The 13,400-nt window shown below is 44.9% G+C and overlaps 1 protein-coding gene across 1 annotated transcript in view; it reads left to right on the top strand.

Annotated features, from left to right (window-relative positions):
- Nucleotides 1-13,400, top strand: part of LOC147736656 (glutathione S-transferase P 1-like) — a 113,106-nt gene that overhangs the window by 52,739 nt on the left and 46,967 nt on the right. Inside the window, exons 4-5 of the mRNA XM_086953412.1 lie at nucleotides 4,454-4,541; nucleotides 5,306-5,409. Coding sequence (XP_086809538.1) covers nucleotides 4,454-4,541; nucleotides 5,306-5,409 — 192 coding nt within the window. The remainder of the gene's footprint in view (nucleotides 1-4,453; nucleotides 4,542-5,305; nucleotides 5,410-13,400) is intronic.

The following is a 13,400-nucleotide window of genomic DNA, read 5'->3' as shown; positions in this document are numbered from 1 at the left end:
TGAGTAGAAATTCTCTTTCGTCTTTCATGGTACACTCTGGAGTGCCTGCGCCTGCTGTGTTTGGTGTACATGATGAGCTTGCTGTCATGGTTAACCGTGAGCGAGTAACTCTGCCCCGCCAGCGGAGTTTGTGGAGATTTGCCTCACTCCGGGCTCCATGGTGAACGCGGAGTAGGCAACAAACTCCACCTTTGTGGCGGAGCGGAGTTAGCCACTCCATCCCACCTCCCAAAGTCTTTAAAAATGTAAACGAAGGCCCTTACCTGTTGTCTGCCGCCTCCCCTGCCTGGCCGCTCTCCATCCTGCCCCTCAGTCATTGCGTCCCCTTCTGTAATTAAAAGAGCACTATGTTGTACGTCTGACGCGCGTGCGTCCCGGCGTCATTTCTGGTGCACCAGGTATATTTACCTCTCCCGTCCACCTGGCGACCCTTTGGAACATGCCGAGTTCAGGTTTTATACCGTGTCCGATGGGGCCAGAGGTACCGTCTCTGGAGACTGCGCATGTACCCGCCACAGCTGCACAAACCCTCTCATCTATCCCTGGCTGCTTAACCACAAACCTTTCCGAGGTCCCTCAATACTTGGAGGGAAAGTATGTTTTAAATTTGCTTTTGCCTCCTGAGTGTATGGTTGAATTATTGAAGGCATAATGTCTATGCAAGTTGGTTCCGGCCCTATCTATCCCTAACCAAGCACGTTAGTTTCTGAGTGACTGCGCTGGAATGGCCGGGTTTGTTGCCATTCAAGCGCCGAAGGCAGAGTGCAGAAGGTGGAAGAAAGAACAGCAGATGAGTAAGTATTTACACTCGGAGGCTGTCAATATTTTAAAATTGAAAATAGGTATTGAGTTTTCAATACCGTCGCCAGTCTTCAGTGCGGAAAGGAATATGTTATCAGAAGTGATGTTTAAAAATATGCTTTATTTTGCATAATATCACATGTGATTGGAACTGAGTGGCCATGTCCTTTGATCAGAGGCTTGTTGCGTTTTATTTTATTTTATTTATTTATTTTTTTTTTTAATTTAATGCGATTTTATATAGCGCAAACTTTACCTGAAGGTGTCAGAGCGCTTTACATAAGAACTAGTTGCACAACATAAGGACTTAGGATTACATGCGTTACGTTAAAGATACAAACAGAAAAAAAATGCAAATGTACAAGATGTAAAGTCACACAAGGAGGAGATACAGACAGAAAGAACAATTGCAAATGTACAAGTAGTAAAGTCACTCAAGGAAGAGATACAAATGGATATACTCTAAGAGTCACACAGGAATGGTAGAGAGTACAAAGGTCCACTGCATGTACTAGTGATTAGAGTTATCTCTATATACATAAGGAAGGGATACGAATGAATATACTCTAAGAGTCACATAGGAATGGTAGATGGTACAAAGGTCTACTGCATATACTAGTGGTTAGAGTTATCTCTGAATACATAGGGAAGGGATACAAATGGATATACTTTAAGAGTCACATAGGAGTGGTAGAGAGTACAAAGGTCTACGCATATACTAGTGATTAGAGTTATCTCTATATACATATATATATATATATATATATATATACACATAGTAGATTTTCACAGGTCAAGACCCAGACATGACCTGTCACGTTCATGTGACGTTATTTCCAGAGATGTTCATGATGGGTGGCGGCTCATGGGGGAAGGGCAGGATGATGCAGCCAAACCCTTGGCTCACAATTTGAACTATCAGGCCATCACTGGGAGGCGCGCCTGAGGGTTTCTGTATCAGCACCACTGCCCAGCTGAGTCGTGTGCGCAAGCGTGACTGCGTTATGCGTGTGGTGCTCAGGGCATATCAGGCGGTGTCATCTGGGAAAGGTGAGTGTATCCATCCTTGCCGGGCCAGGCCGCGAGGGTAGGGTGTGGCGGTGTCCTCATGGCACTGCCTGGTTCTGCTTCGAGCCTCAGATGCCGATCACCGGGGACCTTAATGATCCTACACATGTTGTACCCTGGTTGATGATAGGATTGTTTGAGTGGCATCAATAGGTAGCAACGATATTGCCGTTAATAGTCCGAAGACCGCAAAGGAACTCGGTATTATGGTGTTGAGTTCAGGGCCTTACATCCGGTGGATATTGTGATTGCAGGGGACTTGAGAGGGGTAATCACGTGTCTATTACACAATGGGTGTGTATCAATCAATCAATCAACCAATCAACCAGGAGTCTGTTATAGTGCGACTACCCACCCATGAGGGTCTCAAGGTGCTGGGGAGGGGGTGCAGGTTCCAGTCCATCAAGGAGGGGGTCTGTCGAAGAGCCAGGTCTTGAGGTTTCTCGCAAAGATCTGTATCACGCCTATTGGTCGTGCCCTGGTTGTCTCGGGTTCGCCTGGTCCGGCATAATATGGGGGATCAGAGAGTCTTGCGCCGGAGTCTCGCGGCGCATCGGCAGGAGGCCGATCCCACCGGTTGGAGTAGGTGTCTCTATCTAGCACAGAGGCACCGTCAATGGTTGCGTCCACGCAGTGAGGGGTGTAACAGGCCCCTGCAGCTCCCGAGGTGTGGGGGGGGCCCGAGCTCCAGGGGCCCCCTCAGCACAGCAGCACTCTGGTTGCAGAGCTCCTGATGGAGCCCGGGGGGTGCCCCCTCCAGGTGCTTTGCAGGGAGGCCCCCTCAAGTTTTGTTACCCCTGAGCATACAGTCACCGGAGAGTTCCAATCCCGGGCTCCCAGTATTCCTTGTCCACTGTGATGTTTCCCTGTTCGGCGGGGCGGCTTGGACTGTGATTTTGGTCACTGAGTGTTGGCAACGTAAGGGGGGATCATTGCTGAGGGGCTACAGTTTGGGTAAACTTGAGGGTTTCTCTGGATGAAGGGGGCCCAGCCTGTTGGGATCTCAAGTCCCCCGCGGCCAGGGGTTTGAAGCCACATTTGCTGCAGTGAGGTCACCCTCGTGCGTTTTTGGCTGAGGCTTGTCCCGCTTCTATTGCATTTGTTTGGTAAGAGCTGGGCTGCACCTACGTTTGTCCACTCCACAGGGCGGTACGGTTGATTTTAGTTTCACGTCTCATTGGCTGTAGAACGTGCCCTTTTAATTTAATTGAGACATTTAATTCAATGTTACAAATACAAATACGTCACAGTCTCGCCATTTCAGAATGGAACCAATTTTCAATGTGCTGTGCGGCAGAGATGCAGTTGTGGCTGATATATCTTATGCAGCATCGACAAGGCCCATAGATTGGCTTGTTGTGGGTGTAGTGTTACTTTTGTGGTAGATATAGGGATGCCAGGACATAGCTGCAAAATCCAAGCCGCTCAACTCGAATTCCGCCCCAGATGCCCCCAAGGCAAATCAGTCCTGGCCCCGCTCCTCATGGGAACAGTCCATCCCAAACCCTGGTTATCTCACCCATCCACACAGATTCCATATATTAACACATAGAGGGTGATTTGGGGGCGGCCCACTGCTGTTTTAGTTGGGAGATTTAAGATTCACAGCCCCCGAATCTCACTAGACTAACCAAGCTACACCCCTGGACCTCATGCTGTAACTGCCATACTTTTGAGCTTGACGTGCATGCTGTGCTTGGCATGCATACTGTGACTGGCTTGCAAACTGTGCTCAGCGTGCATGCTGTGCTTGCCATGCATACTGTGCGTGGCTTGCATACTGTGCTTGGCGTGCATACTGTGCATGGCTTGCATACTGTGCTTGGCGTGCATACTGTGCTTGGCATGAATACTGTGCCTGGCATGAATACTGTGCTTGGCATGCATACTGTGCTTGGCATGAATACTGTGCTTGGCATGCATGCTGTGCTTGGCATGCATGCTGTGCTTAGCATGAATACTGTGTCTGGCATGAATACTGTGCTTGGCATGAATACTGTCCTTGGCATGAATACTGTACTTGGAATGCATACTGTGCTTGGCATGAATACTGTGCTTGGCATGAATACTGTCCTTGGCATGAATACTGTGCTTAGCATGAATACTGTGTTTGGCATGAATACTGTGCTTGGCATGAATACTGTCCTTGGCATGAATACTGTCCTTGGCATGAATACTGTGCTTGGCATGCATACTGTGCTTGGCATGCTTTCTGTGCTTGGCGTGAATACTGTGCTTGGAGTGAATACTGTGCTTGGCATGAATACTTTGCTTGGCATGTATACTGTGCTTAGCTTTCGTGCTATGCTTGCTGTGCATATTGTGCTTGGGCAACTACCTCACTCTAGTAACTAGACCTCCTTGAGGGCCCCTATCTGACTTTAGTGACCAGACCTCTTCAAGGTCATATACTACAAAGCATGCTAGACCCCAGGCCTTTCTGAGGACCTGGGCCTCTACTAGTAAACAGGCCAGACCACAGGCCTCTCAGAGGGGCCCTTGCTGCACTGTACTCACTCCTGGCAGTCACAAGGCCCTCTGGGGCCCCATCAGTATGACATTTGTTCATTTGTATCTCCTGTAGATGTTTGGACAGCTGCCTAAGTTTCAAGATGGAGACTTTGTCCTGTACCAGTCCAACACCATCCTGCGGTACCTGGGGCGTAAATATGGTGAGAATGCAGGAGTCTTTTGGGGACCTGTGGGCGGAGAGGTGACGGGCCTGTGGGGATATCTGTCAGACAAGTGCCCTCAGCATGACCAGTGCCCTGGGTCAGAGACTGTCCACATCCTGGGGCAGGATGAGGACAATCTCACACACGGTCCATTGCAACCCATGCACTGGCCATCCCAACCCACATCTACCCACACAGACCCCTCGAGCCCCCCACACTGTCCATCACACCCATGCATGAGCCATCCCAACCCACATCCACCCACACAGACCCCTCGAGCTGCCCACACTGTCCATCACACCCATACGTGGGCCATCCCAACCCACATCCACCCACACAGACCCCTCGAGCCGCCCTCACTGTCCATCACACCCATGCGTGAGCCATCCCAACCCACATCCACCCACACAGACCCCTCAAGCCCGCCACACTGTCCATCACACCCATGCATGGGCCGTCACAACCAACATCCACCCACACAGACCCCTCGAGCCCCCCACACTGTCCATCACACCCATGCATGGGCCATCCCAACCCACATATCCCCACACAGACCCCTTGAGCCCCCCACACTGTCTATCACACCCATGCGTGGGCCATCCCAACCCACATCCACCCACAAAGACCCCTCGAGCCGCCCACACTGTCCGTCACACCCATGCATGGGCCGTCACAACCCAGATCCTCTTGCTAGCCCTAGTTTCTGAATGTTTATTCTAACGCCTGCCTTCCATCTCTTATACATGTTATGCTCCCCGCAGGTCTCTGCGGCAAGAATGACAAGGAAGCCGCACTTATTGACATGGTGAACGACGGGGTGGAAGACTTACGCATGAAATTTGGACACCACATTCACACTGAATACGTACGTTCTAGGCACTTGTTTCATATTGTCCACATCTCAGGATCTAGGGGTTGTACATGTTGCTGAGGGGAAGCTTGTTTGGTGTGAGGAAGTGTATTAATAGTAGGGGTGATTGTGAGACCTCATTCTGTAGTAATGTCACTATTCTATATCAGGTCCAGTTCGGTTTCTTTAAATCAGGCCTTAGTTCAGTCCTGAGTAGCTGTAGCACAGAGAAATCAGGCTTAACTCAAAGGAAAACAAGTGGAAAGCATTTGTCAGTACCAAAACAGTGAATAAGTAAAAAACATAACACAATTAAAATACAAATTCTAGTAAAAAAAGTCTGCATTTTGTAATGTTTAAATTAGGGGTGGGTGGAATTTGAGTAATCGCGTTACACAAATCTCTGCGAAACGGTAAAAAATCTCCACGAACACGTGTCATTTTCTTGTTCGTGATGCTTGGTTACTGTTCACAATCGCTGTTTGCGTACTCCGGCAGAAATATCTTGCAAACACGCATTTGAGAACGTGAACAAGCAAAAAATTTCACGAAGTCGCGAATGCAGAATTTTGGGCAATTTTGCGTTTTCCGCGAAATGCGAAATTACCCAAATTCCGCAAGCGGAACGGAATTTACCTCCCAGGCCTAGTTTAAATATACACCAAGACATCAAAAATCTGATGAAGGGAAACAGAGATGTGATTTTTAGAAGTTTTAAAACTTCTAACACCAAAAACAGAAAAATGCTAATCGCAGGTATCTGGTCGTGCTTGATCAGGAGATCAGGTCAAAGTAAAAAATTAGGGCCGACCGCAATAGCGCGCGCTAATATACAGAAGCCAGGGTCATTCTGGTGAAATGTTTACCTTCAGACTTAGGGTTTTATTAATACCATGGTGAAAAGGGCATTCCTTCTCCACAGTGAAGAAGTAACGTTCCTACCAAAAGTATCTCTGCTGTACCCAAACATCTTTAACAACCCACTGAAGTAAGGGCCATTGGAGAATAAACTATATGCCTGCCTGCCCAGTTTAGATGAACAGAAATATAGCCGTTTATTAAGGCCGTTAACAGTAGGTGCATCCTGGTGGTAAGGGGCAGCAAAAATTTCAAACAGACCCATTGGCCATTGGAAATAACTCCCATAGTGAGGTAGGCCATTGTGTTTTTTTTTATTTTCAAAAGCAAAATCCCCCAAAGATTTTCGTTTTTGAATTTTTTTTTCTAACTTTTCAATATGACTCTGTCATGTTTGACAGAGTCATATGGCAAAGTTACAATGCATTGACAGGAACCAACTTGATGGTTCCAATCAATTCTAGAAATGTCTGTCAGACCTATCGACATTTCTAAATTTGTCTGTCAAACCCTTCGTCTGGGCGACAAAGTAAAATACTCCATCGCCCTGGCGTAGGATGGCCTGATTGGTCAGCGCTGACTGCCAGCTGGATAGTTTGGAGGGCTCAACGATGGCCAGGGGCTTCTCGGCATTGGACCAGGTGAAATCCTCCATGTTGACACTTAGAAACTTTTCTGTTAGTCGAGCTGCTTACAGTGGGGAAACCAGAAAGTTGAATTAAATTGGCGAGGCACTGTCAGAAGCTGCAGTTCGATGGAGGTCCAGTTGATGCCTCAGAAACGTATTCCGAACTTTTTAATGAAAGTACCAAACTATCTACTTTTGCAGTCTTGAGGTGGAGAGAGCACATTCTAATGCCAGACCGGGGGCCAGCACCTTTTGGATGGTGCAGAGACACAACATCGATGTAAAAATATCAGCTTGCAAAAATATTGAGATAAAAATATCCTGATTCAGAAATATTGAGGTAAAAATATTGTGGGTCAGGAATATCGAGTTGAGGTAAGTAATATTGATGTAAAAATATCGACTTTCACAAATATCCAGGTAAAAATATTGTGGGTCAGAAATATTGACCAAAACAATATTATGGCCAAGAATATCAATGTTAGGTAAGTAATATCGATTTAAGAAATATTGAAGTGTTAGATATCGTTTGTAAAAATATAGGGGGTCATTAGGATGGCGGGCGGATTTTGTCCGTCTGCCATCCTTTCGGGAATAGGGACCACCTGCCATAAGGGCGGGGGTCCCGTGTGTGTGATTAGGATGCACCCACCACAGTGGCGGGCGCCTCCTGCATTCCCGGCATTGTGGCGGGCGGTGCACTCAGCACCGCCCGCCACAATGCCAGGAAGGCATATTGTGCACTTCCATGCACAACATGGCAGGCACCACGCGGTGCCTGTCATGTTGTGCATGGAACTGCTGGGGGGTACCATAGGTACCCCCATGTACCACCCCTCAAACATCCTGGGGGCCCACTACGGGCCCCCAAACACTAACACTACATGCTTTTCCGTGGCGGCATTGCCTCCACAGAAAGGCACCCTCCCATCTGCATCCTGATATGGAAGGCAGTGTTAGCAGATACCGCCACCAAATGAAACCCTTTTCCGCCCGGTCAACTCATTGACCGGGCGGAAAATCGGCAGACAGTCTTCCCGTCTGCCGCGGTCCCCCCTGCCCTACTAATGTGGCGGGGGGAAATGGGTGGCGGGCGGGCTAGGATGTAGGGCGGATCCTAATGGGCCCCATAGTTTTTAAAAATATCGATTTTTTATTAATGTTATGTATTTTAGTATATATTTTCTATTTGTGTGATGTTTGTTTTCGTATAAGATTGTTTGTATTTTAATTATATATGTCAAAATGTTAGTTGGTAATCAGTTTTTTAATTGAATTTTGCATTTTTAGTCCCGCAGCGTGTTGTGGGTTTGTAGGGTAATAGGGTGGGAAGTAATTTATTTATATACATTTTATTTATTATTTATAGTAGTTATTAATTTTTGTTATTGATTTTTGAATTATTAGTTTGGTAACAGGTTGTGGGTTTATAGGGGAATAGGGTGGGAAGTAATTTTACTATATGACATTTATTGAATATTTATATTTATTCATACTTGTATAATTGTGATGTTATAGTGTGAAATGTGTAAATTAATTCATGAGTGATTGTCTGATAAAAAGTTGTTAATTAAGTAAAATTAATTAATTAGTAATTAATTATGGTAATTGTGTAATTAATTTTAGGTGTGTGTTTTGGTGTTTATAGGTGTAACTGGAGGGAAGGGTGGGAAGTATCTTTTTTTATAAATGATTAATTATTTGTTAATTAATTTAAATTAATGAATTTGTCATTAATAAATGTAATTGTGTAATTAATTTTAGGTGCGTATTGTGGATATTATATTGTTAAAGAATGTGTAATTCATGAATGTTTATTATCTTTTTTAATAATAACATATTTTAAAATTAATATTGATTATGTTAGTTATGGAAATGAAATTTAATAAAAATGTTGCCTTTTTTATTGGTGTGGTGTTATATGGTAGGAAATAAAAGAAATACATATATATTTTAAATAATTTGATTGTTTGTGAATATTTGTTTCTCCTAAATAAATATTGTTTATAAATGTATTTTTTTCTTTAATATCATATTTGGAGGTTAGTATTATATATAACTATCATTATAATATGTGTTATTTTTATATGTTCAATGGTATTTTTTTAAATATTGTTTATCTATTTTTGGAAATATAAATATTTTTTTTTATTGTTGAAATGTTATTAGTAATTTATTTTTTTCTGCTAACCAATACTTTCCCTACTGTTGCACCCACTGGAGTGGAAATAGTAATTTTTTACCGCTACACCATCCAGTGCTTTCCCTACTGTTTCATTCACTGGAGTGGGAATAGTAATTTTTACCCCTACGCTATCCAACATTTTCCATACTGTTATATTTATTGTGTTGCGAAATGTACATTTGTTTTTAATAGTTTAATGTTTTAATTAATTATAGAATGCTTTATTTTAAATTATTGATAAATGTATGCATTTTGTTTTTATATGAGTTGCTATTTGTATATATCCCTAGTTATTACATCGATATTTCTCAGGGAACCCTTTTGGATACCACGTAGTGAGTAAAGATTCAATGTCCCAGATGCTGCCAGCAGAGTCCTGGGCAAATATAGTTGAAACGGCTCAGCTGGGCTCTTCTTTGTTGCAGACCACTTGCAGCGTTTGTGTTCCTGGAGCTTAGCAGGAGTCTATCCCACTAGCTCATGGCACTCACTCTTCGGTCCTGGGACAACAGGGAGCAGGTTCATAGTTTCCACAGGTGAAACATCACTGGTTTTCCAGCGATGTTCAATGGAAAACGGAGATAACCTTGCTGATTCGACCTTGTGGTTCTATCAGCATAATCCACCTCCAATATAAAGTATAGGTAAGTCAGCATTTTTGCAGACGTTAGTCTGTAAAAATGCTTGGGCCTCCTTGTAAATATCACGATGTGCACTTCAGTGATATTTACAATGTTGTTCTGCCCAGTGACGCCCACTTTGCATCTCATTAGAGAGGCAAAAAGAGGCGTCGGGTAAAAGGGTGCTAACATGCGCTAATACATGTTATCACCCTCTTGTTAATAGGGCGAAAACATTATCTCTGCTTTTTTGGCTTTTAAAGCCATAAAAGCAGAGATAAGGCCCTTGATAATATGCCCCTATTTCTTTTTTAAAATGCAGGCTGTTTGCCACCTTCACAGAGAAACATGGAGCAGCTTTTAAACAGCCGCTCTGTATTCCTCCTGAATGCGCTGCCCTGAGAGCAGTGCGTGTTCGCGGTTACTGTGAAGGCAGCGCATTCTTCCTGATAGGGTGCAATTTCTTTGTTTGTCCTAGCATGCCTGTTTAAGGTGTCCTGTGGTGAAAACATGGAGAGAGAGCCCTATGTGTAATAGGGACCCTATTGAACAGAGCAGGGGAGAAATCCCGTCAGTATCCCCAGGAGTGATCCCTCTACCCACTCTGGAGGGTAACAGGGTGGTTAGAGCCCTATTTGTTTTCTATCCACAGAGACATTTTAAGGCCTGGGCAATGTGGGCGATTGTCCAGGGCCCCACCTTTCAAGAGGCCCCTGGTAAAATTAGTGGGATAGTAGAAATTCCTCCCATTATAGCGCTGCTCATAACAACAAGCCAAGCATGATTAACAGAATTGTGGCGCCAGATTACTAGGCGCGACAAGGTCACACAAAGTGCCCAAAGCAGCGCAGACTCTAGTAATGTGTTTAGTTTCCAGTGCGCCAAGTTTTTCGCACTGGAAAGGATCCCATTTCTCAGCGCAAACACCACTCTGTGCCATTTTCCATCAGGAGGCGTTACTCAGACTAGTGCAAGCACCCAAAGCTTTTGATGCAAAACCTGAGACTAGTGTAGCCAGCCTGGGTTAGTATGGCGAGGGGTACGGCGGTGGACGGAAAGACTGTCCGCCGCTTTGTGGTAAATATTTAATTACCGTCTTAATTTCTATGCAGGTAAGTACTGAAAAAAAAATAACTCAATCGGAAAGAAAGACGCAGAGTCCGTGGTGTTGGAGTTCTTAGGGGTTTTATTCCTTAAAAAGGAATGGTTCTTGAACCGGATATCATGTTCCTGACACCACTGGGGTTCAGGAAGGGATAGAGCATACTTTATTGACAAGACATAACTTTTATTCTTAAATCATATAATGGATACCAATACAGTAGGCGTAACAGCTGAGAGAAACAAGATAAAAGCACACACGTGTTAGCAATACGTAATCAAAAGGCGTGAACTAGGCGTGAACACAGAGGTGTTTGCTAGAAACGTCACATGAAATTGTCACAAGTGGGTGGGTACATAGCAGAATCTGGCAATGTCAGCAGAAATCTGAGATCTGGATGCGCGCGCAGCTGCATGACGTGTGATTGACGTGAAGCTGGAGGGTGCAGGGGACTTGACATTTACACTAGCGGAAAGAGACAGAAGTCTGGCATGTCAGATCAACTCGTTCCTATATCATATCTGATATCTGTTGTTTGGGAACCATATTATCTAGAGGGAAAGGTCTCTTGGGCAGAGGCTATTCTATACTGACTGTGAGTGCGTGTATAAGCGTCTACGTGTCTGCATGAGATGCGAGGGGCATGGGCCTACCATGGTAACAGGAGCTATGAATTACTTGCACGGAGACAGTGAGGCCGGGCCCTTTGCTCTGCAGCTGGGGGAATGTTTACTTAAACTAGTAGGCAGGAATGTATTTCTGAGGAGCGGAGCAGATAATTCGAAGGTTGAATACAGTCTTGGCAGGCAACAGGCTGAGCTAAGCGCCGTTAGCCGCGCAGGGAGTAAGGTAGAGGTCACGGGTACAGAGGCAGGCCCAGGCTAAGGCATTTAGAGTCAGAAGGCAGGAAAAGGCTTGATGGCAGAATTCAGGGCCTACTTCGCCTGGGCTGGGAAACGTGTAAAGTACACCACATAAAGACGTTGGCAAGGCATACTTAGGAACGGAATATTCAACCCATTCAGGGTGGATCTGAAAGAGGACATGTTAACGTTGGACGCAAATGTATTTGCGTCTTCATAGCTGGCACAGGAGGGAAGTTACATGCACTTTAAGCTCGTACATGGAGACGGTGGGGTACACGTTAGGGAACATTTCTTGACCATAAAATTTATATTTCCTCATTCCCTCCTTGTTCCCTACGGACCCTTCATGATATATCGATCCTCATGAATCGATCAGTCTGTTCATGTAACATCATTTGCTCTTCTTTCTAACACATAAGTCACCCGTGACTGGTAATACTGACATAGCAGAGAGAACTGGTGCAGCTTCGGATTCAACAGTAAGAATCATGAGGGTAATTGTATAATTACCTAATCCATATACTTCATTTTCTAGATCAGTTCCTATCCTAGTGGGAAGTCCCTTCTTGTCAGGATAACAGGCGTTAAGCAAAACTAAGTTCAGGTTTCCCCAAACCCAATTTCCTTCGAAAACAGCAATATCAGAATCTAAAGAATTAATTAATCTAAACCATGCTCCGCATGAGCCATTGTGAGTGAACGGGTATGGAAAGAGAGGCAGAACTCCCTTGTATTTCTGATAGGGAGGGAGTCGGCCACATATCCAACAGTTTGTAGCATTATTAGTCTGATGGGAGTGATGTAACATACTAATGAATGTGTTGTTGCGCAGCGCAAGTCTGTAAGATAGCTCATGTGGGGGTAATTCACTAAAAGAATGTTCGGCAGTGACATTGTAAGCAGATTGGACACGCTTGAAGATAGGGTAATATACATGCAACAATATACTGGCAGCAATAATCAGAAGGCTTAGAAAAAACATAACCAATAATGTCACTATACAGTGACTACGAAGTGATTTACAATATGCACGTTTGAGTTGTCTCTCTCTCTCTCTGTCTCGGTCTAGGGGATACATGTCAGAAACTAATTTAACCGATTCGCCTAGGGGAGGACTTAAACAATTAAACTGTCTGACTTGCTAGACCGCAATTTTAATTTATACTCCTCTTGCGGAGTTTTCTCTCTCTTGCAAACTTTAAAGTCACTAGAATCGGGGCAGTCCTTTGAGGGGGTGGAAGAGTCAGTCTCTGGCAACAGTTCATTAAATTTTTTAATATGACTCGTATGGATCCACCCCTTTCGGCCCTCAACTTTAATTGCAGTCCTCGTGGTCAGAAGGACGAGCTCCGGATCCTGCCAGCGAGGCTCCAGCGGACTCCTCCTGTCGAAATTTCGTATTAAGACTGTATCACCAGGACGGACATCGTGTGGCTTCACATCAGTGTTGTCGGGAAAGGCTGCGGCAACCTGTGAATGACATGATTGGAGTGCAGACATCAAGGAGGCAAGGTAATCTGTCAGCATATTACAGTCAACATCGGTTATTTTCTTAGGCATGGGCATCCCCCACATATTTGGTGGTCGGCCAAAGACCACCTCATACGGGGATAGTCCTGATCTCGAATGCGGGACCATTCTCATGTAGAATAGTGCAACTGGCAGGGCGACTATCCAGTCGACCCCTTTCTCTTTACATATTTTGGCGAGACGTGTCTTCAATGTCTGATTGTGCCTTTCTACAAGG

This window comes from Lissotriton vulgaris, chromosome 1_2 (genome assembly GCF_964263255.1).
Source record: "Lissotriton vulgaris chromosome 1_2, aLisVul1.2, whole genome shotgun sequence".
NCBI classification, from domain to species: domain Eukaryota; kingdom Metazoa; phylum Chordata; class Amphibia; order Caudata; family Salamandridae; genus Lissotriton; species Lissotriton vulgaris.
This window is presented reverse-complemented; position numbering and strand designations above follow the sequence as displayed.